Source organism: Aquarana catesbeiana, linkage group LG06 (genome assembly GCF_042186555.1).
Source record: "Aquarana catesbeiana isolate 2022-GZ linkage group LG06, ASM4218655v1, whole genome shotgun sequence".
Classification (NCBI taxonomy): domain Eukaryota; kingdom Metazoa; phylum Chordata; class Amphibia; order Anura; family Ranidae; genus Aquarana; species Aquarana catesbeiana.
The window spans coordinates 311,694,412-311,707,879 of record NC_133329.1 but is presented as its reverse complement, the minus strand read 5'-3'; the positions used below and the strand labels follow the sequence as shown (position 1 = coordinate 311,707,879).

Below are 13,468 nucleotides of genomic sequence, written 5' to 3'. Positions count from 1 at the left end.
CATTCATAGTTCATTGCATTATGGTCTAGTTTTATGCTTATAAATGCACTAAATATATATATTTTTTTTTCCCCAGTACGGTGTGGATGTGATGGCACGGGACTTCCATGGGAACACAGCGTTAGCGTACGCTAAGCAAGCTGTCACCCCCGAGGTGCGAGAGCTCCTGTTGCAATATGGCTGCCCTGATGAACAGTTTGTGCTTATGGCCACGCCAAACCTCTCCCGAAAAAACAACCGCAACAACAACAGCAACGCGGGAGGTGGAGGCCTCATGCCCACCCTAATCTAAAAAAACAAAAAAAATCATACGGAAAGGAGACAGACTCGAGCACCGCTCACTCCTCGCACCGCAAGGGGAGGAGTCAGGAATGACATGGGAGGTGTAAAAGCACTGAGTGCACAGAACAAGGGGGAGAAGAGACTGAGCCTTCGCTGGCATTTTGGGAGGCAGGAAGAAAAAAAAAAATAAAAAGGAAAGGAGGTAGAGAGCTGTCAGTTATATGCACATTTCACCTCTACCCCAGCAGAACACTTAGGCTCTGCTCTCATCTGACAAGCACTGCTCCACATAAATCACACGCAGGCACTGAGTTTGTCAGGTTTGAGGCTCCAATGATGCTATGTGTCAAATCACTTGGAGCTAATCTGTCCTCAGAGAATGCTGGCTTCATTACACTTGTATAGTTGAGTTCCCTCAGCCTGTACCGCTGTTTAATAGGACATGATTACTCATCATGTAGAAGGGAGCATATTAGCTGAGGAGGAAGCTCTCTCCACGCTCCGCTGATTACAGGGATGTGATTGCAATATTCTTACAAGAATCATATTAGGAGAGACATTCTAGGCCCCATCTTCAGATTCCTTGTCATAATCTCGTTGCGCTTTAAAGCGTATGTTCCTCTAAATGTAACCCCTCAAAAAAATATAGGAACAAAAAAATTTATTCCGTAAATGCATTTTTCAGGGTGAGGTTAAACCAGCTGTTTGCTGCATCATGCATTGTGAGATTTTATATATATAAATATATACATATTTTTTTTTTTTTAATTTACAGAAATTATTTATTTTATGAAACTATTGCCAGGCACCTGAGTCACCACTGTCACTTGGCTCCATTCTTGTAATGCGCACACCCCCACCCCCTACAACTGTGCATCTGGGTCATTTCAACTAGCTGATATGCAAAAGATAAAAAAAAAATCATCATAATTGAGGTGGTTATATGGTTGAGTGCATTTATTTTTTTTTTCCTTAAAGGCTTACATAAGAGACACTAATTAGGATTAGTTACTGCACTAAGGGAGAGGGAACATATTTTTTCAGGGAGAGCTCTGTATACAGAATGCCTGCTCTAAAGATCAGGGCATCAAGATAAGGGCTGGGTGTATATGCATGTACAGAGCTGTGTATATTCATGTGCAATGCACACTGCACATAGTATTGTACAGAACACCGTCTTATTGAATTTGTTTAATGTGACTGTTGGTGGGTAAAGCCCAAAAAAGGGCACTCTTCACCATGCGCTTTATAGTTTTTCTGGATAGACTGATTAATATAGAGAGCATTTCATGACATAGGGCCCTGTAGAGGAAATGCACTATGCTCATTTAAATGTCATTGACCTGAGTTATGTAAATATGCCCAGGGATGGACCTGATTAATTATTTATTACTGGTACATATCCCTTGCAAGCAAGGTTATGAAATCTCATGCTTGGCATTTACATCCACAAGTAAAAATGTTAGTTTTGACATTCATAAAACACATCAAATAACAGTTCAGTGCAACAGTGTAATTTACTGTTCAGTACATAGAAATACGAATGTAATCCTGGAATAGACTTTCAAACATTTGTCTGTTGCTTTTTTTTTTTTTTTACTGGCAGATCAAAAGCCAATAAATATGCTATACTGGATGGAGCATATAGGGCTGCCATATTTGCAATGCTGAACATAGAATTATGGGAAATGTAGTTTAGAAATGGGAGGTGAGGTCTTTGACTACCGCTGTCTTTGACCATTTCCAAATGAACGTAACCTGCCAGCTGTAGAGCTATAATAATTGTTTCTGAAAAAAGGCAGCAATTATACTCTATAGCAGTATTATTAAAAGCATTTAAGCTAATTTAGGTCTCATGCACGTAAGCACCTATATGGAGCGCTCAATGTGCATTGCTAATACAGTATGTGATCAGCACTCATTGTATGATATTTCTAAAGGCTTAGTACAGGCAGCAAAGAAAACATCAAAACTTATAGCTATAGGTTTATTCCTGTTATTGATTTGTCCAGGCAAACCTCATAACTGTAGTAAGCGTACCTAATCTCAGATATGTTACATTGGATATTCTCACTGTGTGTATGTAATGCAGAAAATCCTACAGTGTCCACTTAGTACTGAAGTTGAAAAAGAACAATTAAAGCATATCTAAACCCAAAAACAAAAATGTATTTTGTAGTTTACCAGTCCTCAGATAAGGTGGCTGCATTTGTTTTCTTTATGGTCACCTGGTAATCCTGCAGGTAACTCCCTTCCTGTCCCTGGGTGGCTACACTCACTCTTCCACCGTATCTGTGGCAGAAGTCATGGATGCCACCTAGGCTGGACTACAATATGTCTGAACTTGCTGAAAATGTTTTTTCCCTATAAGATGAAAACGAATGCAGTCGCCACATCAAATGACTGGTAGGCTGCAGTATATTAAGTTTTTGGGTTTAGTTATCCTTTAAGATTTATAATTTCCTTAAACAACACAATAATAGGAATACAAGTAGCAACGAATGTGCCATTTTACCAGATGTCTTTTGGCTCTTCAGATCTTAATGGGCTGCAATTTATTTGTTCATCCTTTTTTAAAGCTTAAAATGCACAAAGTATGGGTACCCCAAATTATCAGATATTTTTTCCATTCTTTTGACAACAGGCAGATTGTATACTGTCTTTTGGAGCTCTGCCTTAAAAAGGTTGAGCTACTTTGCGCTAGTGGACTGGGGAGGGATAATAAAGGCACTCGCCAATCAACCACCAGTTTTCAGTACTTTCTGACTGACATGTTCAGTAGGGCAGTTCGAAGAGCAATGATGATTATTATTATACAGAGCTTATATAGCGCCAAATGTTCGCACAGCGCTTTCAACATGAGGGCAGACAGTACAGTTACAATACAATTCAATACAGGAGGAATCGGAGGGCCCTGCTTATTAGAGTTTACAATTTAGATGATGTACAAAGTACGTACAATCACCAGTAGCAACTAATCAGAATTCAGTTTTGTACACTCAGATTAGTTATTAGAATTTCAGATTGGTTCTTTTGGACTAATTTAATTTGGACATCCTTATTGCTCCTTGTACTGTCTTAGTGAAATGTCTTCTAATGTGCAGTTTAGGCCCCCTATAAAAGAAAAGATTATTTGATTATAGTGTAGTCTGCAGATTGTGCCTATACTGGCTTCCTATAGTTGGTAGATTTTAAACCGTAGCAGATCTCAGTGTTGGACTGTATGTTGACTTGTGCTTTTGTTTTAACACTACGTTCTTTCTCATTTTTGATTTTTTTTTCAAATATATTCTACACAAGTAACACTACGTATATTTAGGCAATTGAATAGAAAATCTCAAGCAATCTGCGGGGGTGAAAAATATCTAAAATGGCACTCGCCGCAAAAAGGCAGCTCTTCCGCTTCTGCTCCGTGGAAGGGTTTCCTGAGACCCCAAGATCTGGTTCTTTCTATAATGCAATTACTGACCAAGCTTCCTGGTCACTGGTGCTGGTCCTTACCCTTCTGCGTTATGCTTTAGTGTATGCCTATCATTGTGACGGGTAGGTTTACTAGCTAATTTTGAGGTATCCAAGAAGCAGGGGTCAGGGCCTAAAACAGCAACCAGGAATGTTGGTTGGTAGTTGCATTCTGTAGTACCATTGATTTTGGAGGCCTCGGTACACTCAACCACTAAGCAGAGGTGACTTGCAGGCATCTGGGGTACTTAATAAAGTATAACTAAATTAATATCTTTTAGGATTTGGACAGAGTGGTTGAGGGATTAGAACAATTGTCTGTTTTTTTTATTGTGGTCTGTGCCCCTAGTAGTGAGATGCACTCTTTCTAATTGCCCTGATCACCAATGTCACTAGGAATGAAAGCCAGGGTAAATATGGAATTTTGAGTTGCCACCAAAACAGGAATAGAGGGGAAATCTTCCAATAGGGACACATGTTCCCTATCTTAATATGGGATTTCTCTCACATTGGAAAGATATCCTCCCACTTCATATCCTTCCCACTTGTTCAGCCTACAGGGCAGTAAGTGAAGGGAAATCTTCCTAATGATACACAGATAGCAAAAGAAAACTAATAGCAATTTTAACCATCCCCTATCCTATCCAGAGTTGAAATAAAAACGTTTTGTCTTTAGATATAATTTAGGGGCCATTTGAGAAAAGTGGAACGGATTCACTTTTAAGAGCCAAATGAGTAAGATCCTTTAGTCTAATATACATTGCCAAAATATCACAAATGATCTGTTGGGTATATAAATTTGACAAAATCCCTAAATAGTTTAATGGCACATCAATAATAGGCAAGTGATATACTGAATTTTGCAGTCTAGGGTTCTCCAGTGAAATGGGTGCAGAATGCGAAGCAGAAAGGGATCAATGGAAGGATTTAATCACACTACACAGCCTAATCCCAAACCTCCACACCTTCCCACTGTATTTCAGCTTTATTCAGCTGTACTTAGCACTTTTGTTTGGGGGGATTTAAAAAAAAATTCACAACCTTGGAAGCTGGCATTGCAAGAGTAATGACCATTCCCATGAACAGTGAAGGGACATATTGGACGAAGCATGCTAGGACATATCAGTGATCAATAAACTAGAGAAACCGGTCTAAAGAAGGAGAGGGGCCAACTAGCCATATAATTGATGGCATCCTAGGACTTACCAATTTCTCATCAAAAAACATCTCCACTATTGACAATTATGATGGCGTATCTGGCTCAGAATGGGACTCTTACATTTGCAGATTTGTTCTGCAAGGTGAAATTCTACACTACAGAAGAAAAGAATTATCTTACATCTTTATTTATCAAGCAAATGTTTGCCTACAGCCCTTTCCAGTCTAACCAGCGCTTCCAAATTGTGGCACAGAGATGCCTATCGCCATGGAGCCTGAGCGATAATGTTTTCTGAATGGAGTGTGTGAGTACTACAGTAAAAGGGAATGTGTGTCCTGACGTTTAGAAGACTTGGGAGATGCGTACGGTGTGTTACATCTTCCTATGGCAAAGGGTCTAGCTTCAAAACATCCACCCCATGAACTTTAGACGGGGCCACGTTTATTTAATTTTTTTATGTCCTGATTGGATGTGGAGCCAGATCCTGCCCAGTTGAGTAGTGTGTATCTTATTTCCGATCACCACTCTGTACCACCTTTGTTCCCAAGGTGGATCTTACGGAGTTCTCGTTTTTATTTTTTCGGTGTCTATTGATTATGTTGTCTAAGTTATACAGAATTCTTTTGTATCGTGTCTTATTAGAGGATGCAAAATGTATGTAAAATAAAAAAGGACAAAAAATATTTGAATAGAAAGAAAATGTGTTGATTGATTTTTGGAATACCGGAACATTTAACATTAACATTTCTTTACAGACATTGGCTGAGATTTTTATTACAGCCCTTTGTGACATACCAATATTTAAAGTTCTGTCTGTTATTTTATATTACATCCACTATCGCTTGTACATTTCATTACCTTTGGCACAAATGGCCCGGGACCTTATTTATAAAAGTGTCTTTAGTAAAAACAATCTATAGCAACTGATTAAGCATTCAGATTCCAACTGTCATTCTACAGTGTTAGTGTCTGTTTAGAGGACATATTGTGGGTAACTATGCCATTACTTGAAAGAGATTGTACACATACTATACTTATTAAGGGCAATGTGATTTCCCTTACTAGCTTATACTCTCACCGAATATACTAAAGCCGGCCATTGGGTCAGGGTATAAGCTAGTGGGTGCAGCAAAGAAAATCGCTCCATTCCCCCATCAACAGTCAGTGTTGATGGGGGAATCCCTCCTGGGGGGCCATTGTGTTCACAGTCGCTGGCAATAATCGCATGTAAAATCCAACAGGCTGGTTGTACCCAAGTTGATCGATCAATCAATTTGGGTACATTCAGCCTACCCATACATGGTTAGAATCTTGGCCAGTTCCCTCTGAACTGGCCGAGATTCAAACAGTCTATGGCCAGCTTTACTCATCATCTCGTCCCTCATTGCTTCATCAGAGCCAAAGCAGACAACCCAGGGCTTCCAGGTATGGAGGAGGCTGGAACTTCTTCTCATGATGAAGTGCTCAGGCCTGACAGGCAATGGCCAGACCCAGACACTGACAATTGAGGAGGAGGATGAATTAATCAACATTCTGTAAGCTCTGAAAACCATTGGACGTAGCCTTTGCTCAGGGTTTGACTGCTAGAGTATTGAAAGATCACAGCAAAGATAAGTGTAAGTGGGTCCAGTGGTGAACTTTAAAGAGACTGTCACTCACAATTCAGGAAAACCTTGGGCCACTGTGGGTAGGAAGATGTGAAAAAACATGACCTGAAGGTACCATCAACAGGGCCAACAAGTCATTTTAGGTGAAACTCCAGGCAAACAGCATACAGGTATGTTTAGAGTTTTACAGGCTAAAGCATTTGTCATTTTGGCCAGCTGTTTTTGTGACACGCACACATACACCTTTGCTAGTCATAAGATCACTTTGCTAATTTCTAATTTAGCATTACTGCTGGGGTCACAGGACAGAGGTAATGATGCTGAGTCACTGTCCAATAAGGTGTCAAAGACATTGCTGAACCAAAAAGAATTATTATTTATTTAAAACCGCATTACTTAATTGTACATTAAGGCTATGTTTCCACTAGTGCGTCCCCAAAGTCGCGCGATTTTGCCGCGATTTTTTACCGCGACTTTTTACCGCGATTTGAAGCAATGCCTGTATCTATGGACCTCAAGTCGCATCAAAGTGGGACCAAAGTAGTGCAGGGACTACTTTGAAGTCGCTGCGACTTGAAGTCGCACAGATATGAACGGTACTCATTGGAAATCATGGGATACAATTTGTCATGCGACTTTTCAGTCCCAAGTCGCATGAAAAGTCGCACTAGTGGAAACAGAGCCTAAGGGACACCGGATGAGTAATTCAGGTACATAGGGTTTTACTGCTACCCGTAAGGTCAGCCTAGTACAAACCCTCTCACTCCCATGATGCTCCAGTTTTTGCTAGTGTTACAGAACATCTCACACAGAAGCAAATCCTTTATAACAGTGACAAGTTATTAACCCTTGCTGCTCCCACAGAGTTTTGTGAGTCCCTCACTTAGTGTGGCAGATCATAGGTGCAAAGGCATCAGTCCTGCAGGCTTTGCCAGCTTACTATCTAATGACACTCCTGGGGGAGAGGGGTTTGCAGTGTACCGCCAAAAGAAGCTGGCGCCAACAGCCTAAGACTATTGCCCCCTGCCTCAGCCGCAACAAAAGTCCTCCTTAACCCTCTTAGGAGTCTCCTGCTCCTTAATATCCAGGGAGGAATTCTTAGCTGCTATGTGTGAGTTTATGGAGAAAATATCAACCATGTAAGCTGACTCAGAAGGCAAAGTTCTCATACATGCACCCAGAGACCGAGAAAAGTTCCTTTCCTATATCCTAGGTATCCAAGGCAAAGCCTGAAACTCAGATCAGCCATAAATCCTGAACTCTCAAATCATCCAAACCAATGAGCAACTCCTCAGAATAAGGGGGCACCCCACATGTCAGTTTGTGGGCAATAGCTGTTGGCCTTTACAACTAACTGGTTTGGGTCAAGAACGTTGTATCCAGGGTCTACAAGCTAAATTTCAAACTCTGCTTCACTTCATGTTTTAAAACCTGCCAATGTCCCCGGAAAGACTAGCAGTACTTTTCGCTGCTCTGGTGCAGCTCTTCTCTCACAGGGACATAGCCATCTTTCTAAAAAAGTTAAGGTTCCAGGGTTTTTACTAAAACTTTTCCCAAAGCAATAGGTGTCATTCTCCCCACTTATGAATCTAACGTTTCTCAAAACCTTCCTTCAGGTACAAATATTCCACATGGAATCTTCCAGGTCAGTCATTGTTTCCTTTCATCTGGGAGACCTCAAAAATACCTACTTGCATGTCCCCCTCTTTCTGATGCATCAACGCTTTCTGTGATTTGCAATGGGCTATCAATGTTATCAATTTGTTTTCCTTTCTTTTGGCCTAGCCACTGCACCTCCCAAGTTTTTAGACTAGTACAAGGTTCTAGCCCTGTACTTGGCCTGCTTTGCTCTTGGGGCATTCCTATAGTGGGATACTTGGATGACCTCCTACTAAGGGAACACCCTCGGCAAAAGGGTGCATTCACCCTACCCTGGATCTAAAGCTTCTCAACATTTTTCTTAGGATACTAAAATTCCACATGGTCAATCATTGCTTCCCTCTATCCAAGGAACTTTCTGGCCTCTGTGGACATCAGAAATGCCAACTTGCATGACCCCATCTTTTCAACATATTAATGCTCCCATCTATTGGACACTCAACTTTACAAATTTGCTTCACTGCACCTTGGGTTTTTGGGCTAGCACAAGGTTTTCTTGAGGCACAAGCCCTTGTTTCTTCCCAAGCTGGTTTCTTCCTTTCACCTTCACCAGGATATTGTTTTCCATCTCTATGTCCTACTCCACAATATCCAGGGAGATTCCTTTCCACCGCCTGGATGTGGTATGTGCTGCTCTCTGTGCTATAGTTTTATCATCTGATGCCAGCTTCGGCCATAGGGTCCTTCAGGAGGCTCTATGGACTCGATTGATCCCCTTCAGTTAGTCTGTTATTTACGTGGCCCTGTTAGATTTTTTTTTTTGTGTGTGTTGCATGCCCCTCAGTTGGACTGTTTTTCAACGTCCGTATGTTCTCTGTCATCCCGTGTTTCTTAATGTAAAATTTGGAAAATGGCTTTCCGTCAAACTTTTTTTTTTCTAGTAACCTTGAACTTTGGTTTACAAAAAAAAAAAAAAATTCCAGGCATGGTATATTTTTACATATTTCAGCTTTGACCAATGTAGCTGTATATATACCATACCCAGCCAATGCCTCTGGAAGCTGGAATCGAAGTAAAGCAACCCCCACTTGTTGGACTAGGGACTATGGGATATGTAGTGTATATATAGCAGTGCACATGACCAAAACAAACAGAAGTGAGCTCATGGAGTTTGTTAAAAGCAGGGGGGAAAACACAAATCATTTCATGAAAAATAGATTACAGGGCATGGATATGTATGGATTTTTTTTTTTTGTGAATATGGCTTTTGTTCAGTGTCACTTAAAGGGACACAGGTTCTTCCTCTCTGTTTCTATGATGCACGCCTGCTTTTGGTTTGCTACAAAACTGTCCCATGATGGGAGTGGGAGAGCTTATACTAGGCTGTCCTTGCAGCTTTGTTTGCCCGTGTCCAATCTCCAGAAGGTAGCACCATAACTGTGTGTAGCTGAATTGCTTATCCTGTGGGTCTGCTCCAAGAAAAGAATTTTATGGTAAGTCAGAAATCCTAGTTTCATTAGTCCAGCTGTACAGTGTGAAACGCCTGTGAATATCAGAAGACTTACAGAATTACAATTTCTTTGTAGGCAAAACGGTAAACATACAGTATCTCACAAAAGTGAGTACACCCCTCACATTTTTGTTTTTATTCTATCTTTTCATGTGACAGCACTGAAGAAATTACACTTTGCTACAATGTAAAGTAGTGAGTGTACAGCTTGTATAACAGTGTCAATTTTCTGTCCCTTTAAAATAACTCCATACGCAGCCATCAATGTCTAAACCACTGGCAACAAAAGTGAGTACACCCCTAAGTGAAAATGTCCACATTGCGGCCAAAGTGTCAATATTTTGTGTGGCCACCATTATTTTCCAGCACTGCCTTAACTTTCTTAGGCATGGAGTTAACCAGAACTTCACAGGTTGCCACTGGAGTCCTCTTCCACTCCTCCATGATGACATCACGGAGCTGGTGGCTGTTAAAGACCTTGCACTCCTCCACCTTCTGTTTGAGGATGCCCCACAGATGCTCAATAGGGTTTAGGTCTGGAGACATGCTTGGCCTGTCCATCACCTTTACCCTCAGCTTCTTTAGCAAGGCAGTGGTTGTCTTGGAGTGTGTTTTGGGTCGTTATCATGTTGGAATACTGCCCTGCGGCCCAGTCTCCGGAGGGAGGGGATCATGTCCTGCTTCAGTATGTCACAGTACATGTTGGCATCCATGGTTCCTCAATTAACTGTAGCTCCCCAGTGTCGGCAGCCCCAGACCATGACACTCCCACCACCATGCTTGACTGTAAGCAAGACACACTTGTTTTTGTACTCCTCACCTGGTTGCCACTTCAACCTCTGCAGCAATGCTGGTAGCACTCATATGTCTATTTCCTAAAGACAACCTCTGGATATGACGCTGAGCACGTGCACTCAACCTCTTTGTTCGACCATGACGAAGCCTGTTCTGAGTGGAACCTGTCCTGTTAAACCGCTGTATGGTCTTAGCCATTGTGCTGCAGCTTAGTTTCAGGGTCTTGGCAATCTTCTTATAGCCTAGGCCATCTTTATGTAGAGCAACAATTCTTTTTTTCAGATCCTCAGAGAGTTCTTTGCCATGAGGTGCCATGCTGAACTTCCAGTGACTAGTATGAGAGAGTGAGAGCAATAACACCAAATTTAACACACTTGCTCCCCATTCACACCGGAGACCTTGTAACACTAACGAGTCACATGACACTGGGGAGGGAAAATGGCTAATTGGGCCCAATTTGGAAATTTTCACTTAGGGGTGTACTCACTTTTGTTGCCAGCGGTTTAGACATTAATGGCTGTGTGTTGTTATTTTGAGGGGACAGTAAATTTACACAGTTATACAAGTTGTACACTCACTACTTTACATTGTAGCAAAGTGTTATTTCTTCAGTGTTGTCACATGAAAAGATAGAATAAAATATTTACAAAAATGTGAGGGGTGTACTCACTTTTGTGAGATACTGTACATATATTTCAGCTGACTTTATGCTTTTATTTACACTTGCATCTAAAAGACCTATTTCCATATCTTAAAATGGAACTTAACCCTCCTTTACTTTACAGCCATGGAAGCTGCCATCTTAGCCTCTGTTTGATCTGCGTGATCAGAGTGCATCCAGGAAGTATTCACAGCGCTTCACTTTTTCCACATTTTATGTTACAGCCTTATTCCAAAGATGAATAAATTCCTAATTTTCCTCAAAATAATACAAACAATGCCCCATAATGACAATTTGAAAGAAGTTTGCTTGAAATCTTTACAAATTTATTAAAAAAAAAATCACATGTACATAAGTATTCACAGGCTTTGCCATTACACTCATCCTTGAGCTGTTTCTACAACTTGTTTGGAGTCCACCTGTTGTAAATTCAATTGATTGAACATGATTTGGAAAAACACACAGCTGTTTATATAAGGTCCCACAGTCAACAGTGTATGTCAGAGCACAAACCAAGCCATGAAGTCCAAGAAATTGTCTGTAGACCTCTGAGACAGGATTGTATCAAGGCACAGATTTGGGGAAGGGTACAAAAACATTTCTGCAGCATTGAAGGTCCTAATGAGCACAGTGGCCTCTGTCATCCGTAAATGGAAGAAGTTTTCAACCACCAGGACTCTTCCTAGAGCGGTCCGCCCAGCCAAACTGAGCGATCGAGGGAGAAGGGCATTAGTCAGGGAGGTGATCAAGAAGCCGATGGTCACTCTGACAAAGCTCCAGCGTTTCTCTGTGGAGAGAGGAGAACCTTCCAGAAGAACAACCATCTCTGCTGCACTCCACCAATCAGGCCTATATGGTAGAGTGACCAGACGGATGCCACTCCTCAGTAAAAGGCACATGATGGCCCACCTGGAGTTGGCTAAAAGGCACCTGAAGGACTTGCAGACCATGAGAAACAAAATTCTCTGGTCTGATAAAACAAAGATTGAACTCTTTGGCTTAAATGGCAAGTGTCATGTCTGGAGGAAACCAGGCACCACTCATCACCTGCCCAATATCATTCCTACAGTAATGCACGGTGGTGGCGGTGGCATCATACTGTGGGGATGTTTTTCAGTGGCAGGAACTGGGAGACTAGTCAGGATTGGGGGAAAGATAAATGCAAAAATGTACAAAGCCATCCTTGATGAAAACCTGCTTCAGAGAGCTCTGGACCTCATACTGGGGCAAAGGTTCACCTTCTAACAGGACAACGACCCTAAGTACACAGCCAAGATAACAAAGGAGTGGCTATGGGACAACTCTGTGAATGTCCTTAAGTGGCCCAGCCAGAGCCCAGATTTGAACCCAACTGAACACCTCTGGAGAGATCTGAAAATGGCTGTGCACCGACACTCCCCATCCAACCTGATGGAGCTTGAGAGGTCCTGCAAAGAAGAATGGGAGAAACTGCCCAAAAATAGGTGTGCCAAACTTGTAGCATCATACTCAAAAAGACTCGGCTGTAATTGGTGCCAAAGGTGCTTCAACAAAGTATTGAGCAAAGGCTGCAAATACCTATGTACATGTTGTTTTTTGTTTTTTAATAAATGTGCAAACATTTCAAACAAACTTTTTTCACATTGTCCTTATGGGGTATGGTTTGTAGAATTTTGAGGAAAAATTGGAATTTAATCAATTTTGGAATAAGGCAGCAACAGAACAAAATATGGAAAAAGTGACGAGCTGTGAATATATTCCAGATGCACTGCATGACACCAGCCATTTTATGGCTTGACAGTTCAGTTGAGAATACAAGCAATTGTTAGTTATCATTCATGGCATGCTTTGAACACACAGTAACTGTTTAGGGAAACTGGTAAATTGATGGGCTTAGCTCCACTTTAGAGTAGAGCTGACCCCTAAGGCTTAATGCACACGGGACGCTGAAGCAACCTCCTCTGAACAATTTTTTTGACAGCTTGAAACCGGCGTTTAAAAACGCCCATTTAACCACATTTGCAAGCCACGTTTAGTCACATTTAGCAGCGTTTTGCCGCGTTTGCGTCTTGGAGCGTTTGTTTATGATAACATCATAAGACCCTCCCAAAGCACAAAAAACAGTATTATTTAACTATTTCAGCCATTCTGTGAGACCAGAGTGAGTAGCAGCAGCTGAGAGAGCAGCAGTGTACTTGTTTCTACCTCAATTTCGTTGCTTTTACTATGGATCCCATAATGAGCATATGTAAGGAAATGCTCCTGACGTTGCTGTTGATAAGGCTGGAAAGACGTTGGAAATTGCGTGCGAGGACAATAGTTTGTCGCTACTGGACTCATCCATTGATTACGCAGCGCATGTCTGTAGGATATTTTTCCAACATGGAATGTACAGCTGCATAGTTTATTTTTTATAT

General features: G+C 41.4%; 1 protein-coding gene across 7 annotated transcripts in view; it reads left to right on the top strand.

The window, feature by feature from the left end:
* AGAP1 (ArfGAP with GTPase domain, ankyrin repeat and PH domain 1) overlaps positions 1-5,600 on the top strand; it is a 593,970-nt gene extending 588,370 nt beyond the window's left edge. For all 7 annotated transcript variants that reach the window (XM_073633654.1, XM_073633653.1, XM_073633655.1 and 4 more), the window contains one exon: positions 77-5,600. In XM_073633654.1, coding sequence (XP_073489755.1) covers positions 77-292 — 216 coding nt within the window. In that variant the 3' untranslated portion in view covers positions 293-5,600. The remainder of the gene's footprint in view (positions 1-76) is intronic.
* Positions 5,601-13,468: the final 7,868 nt, after the last annotated feature.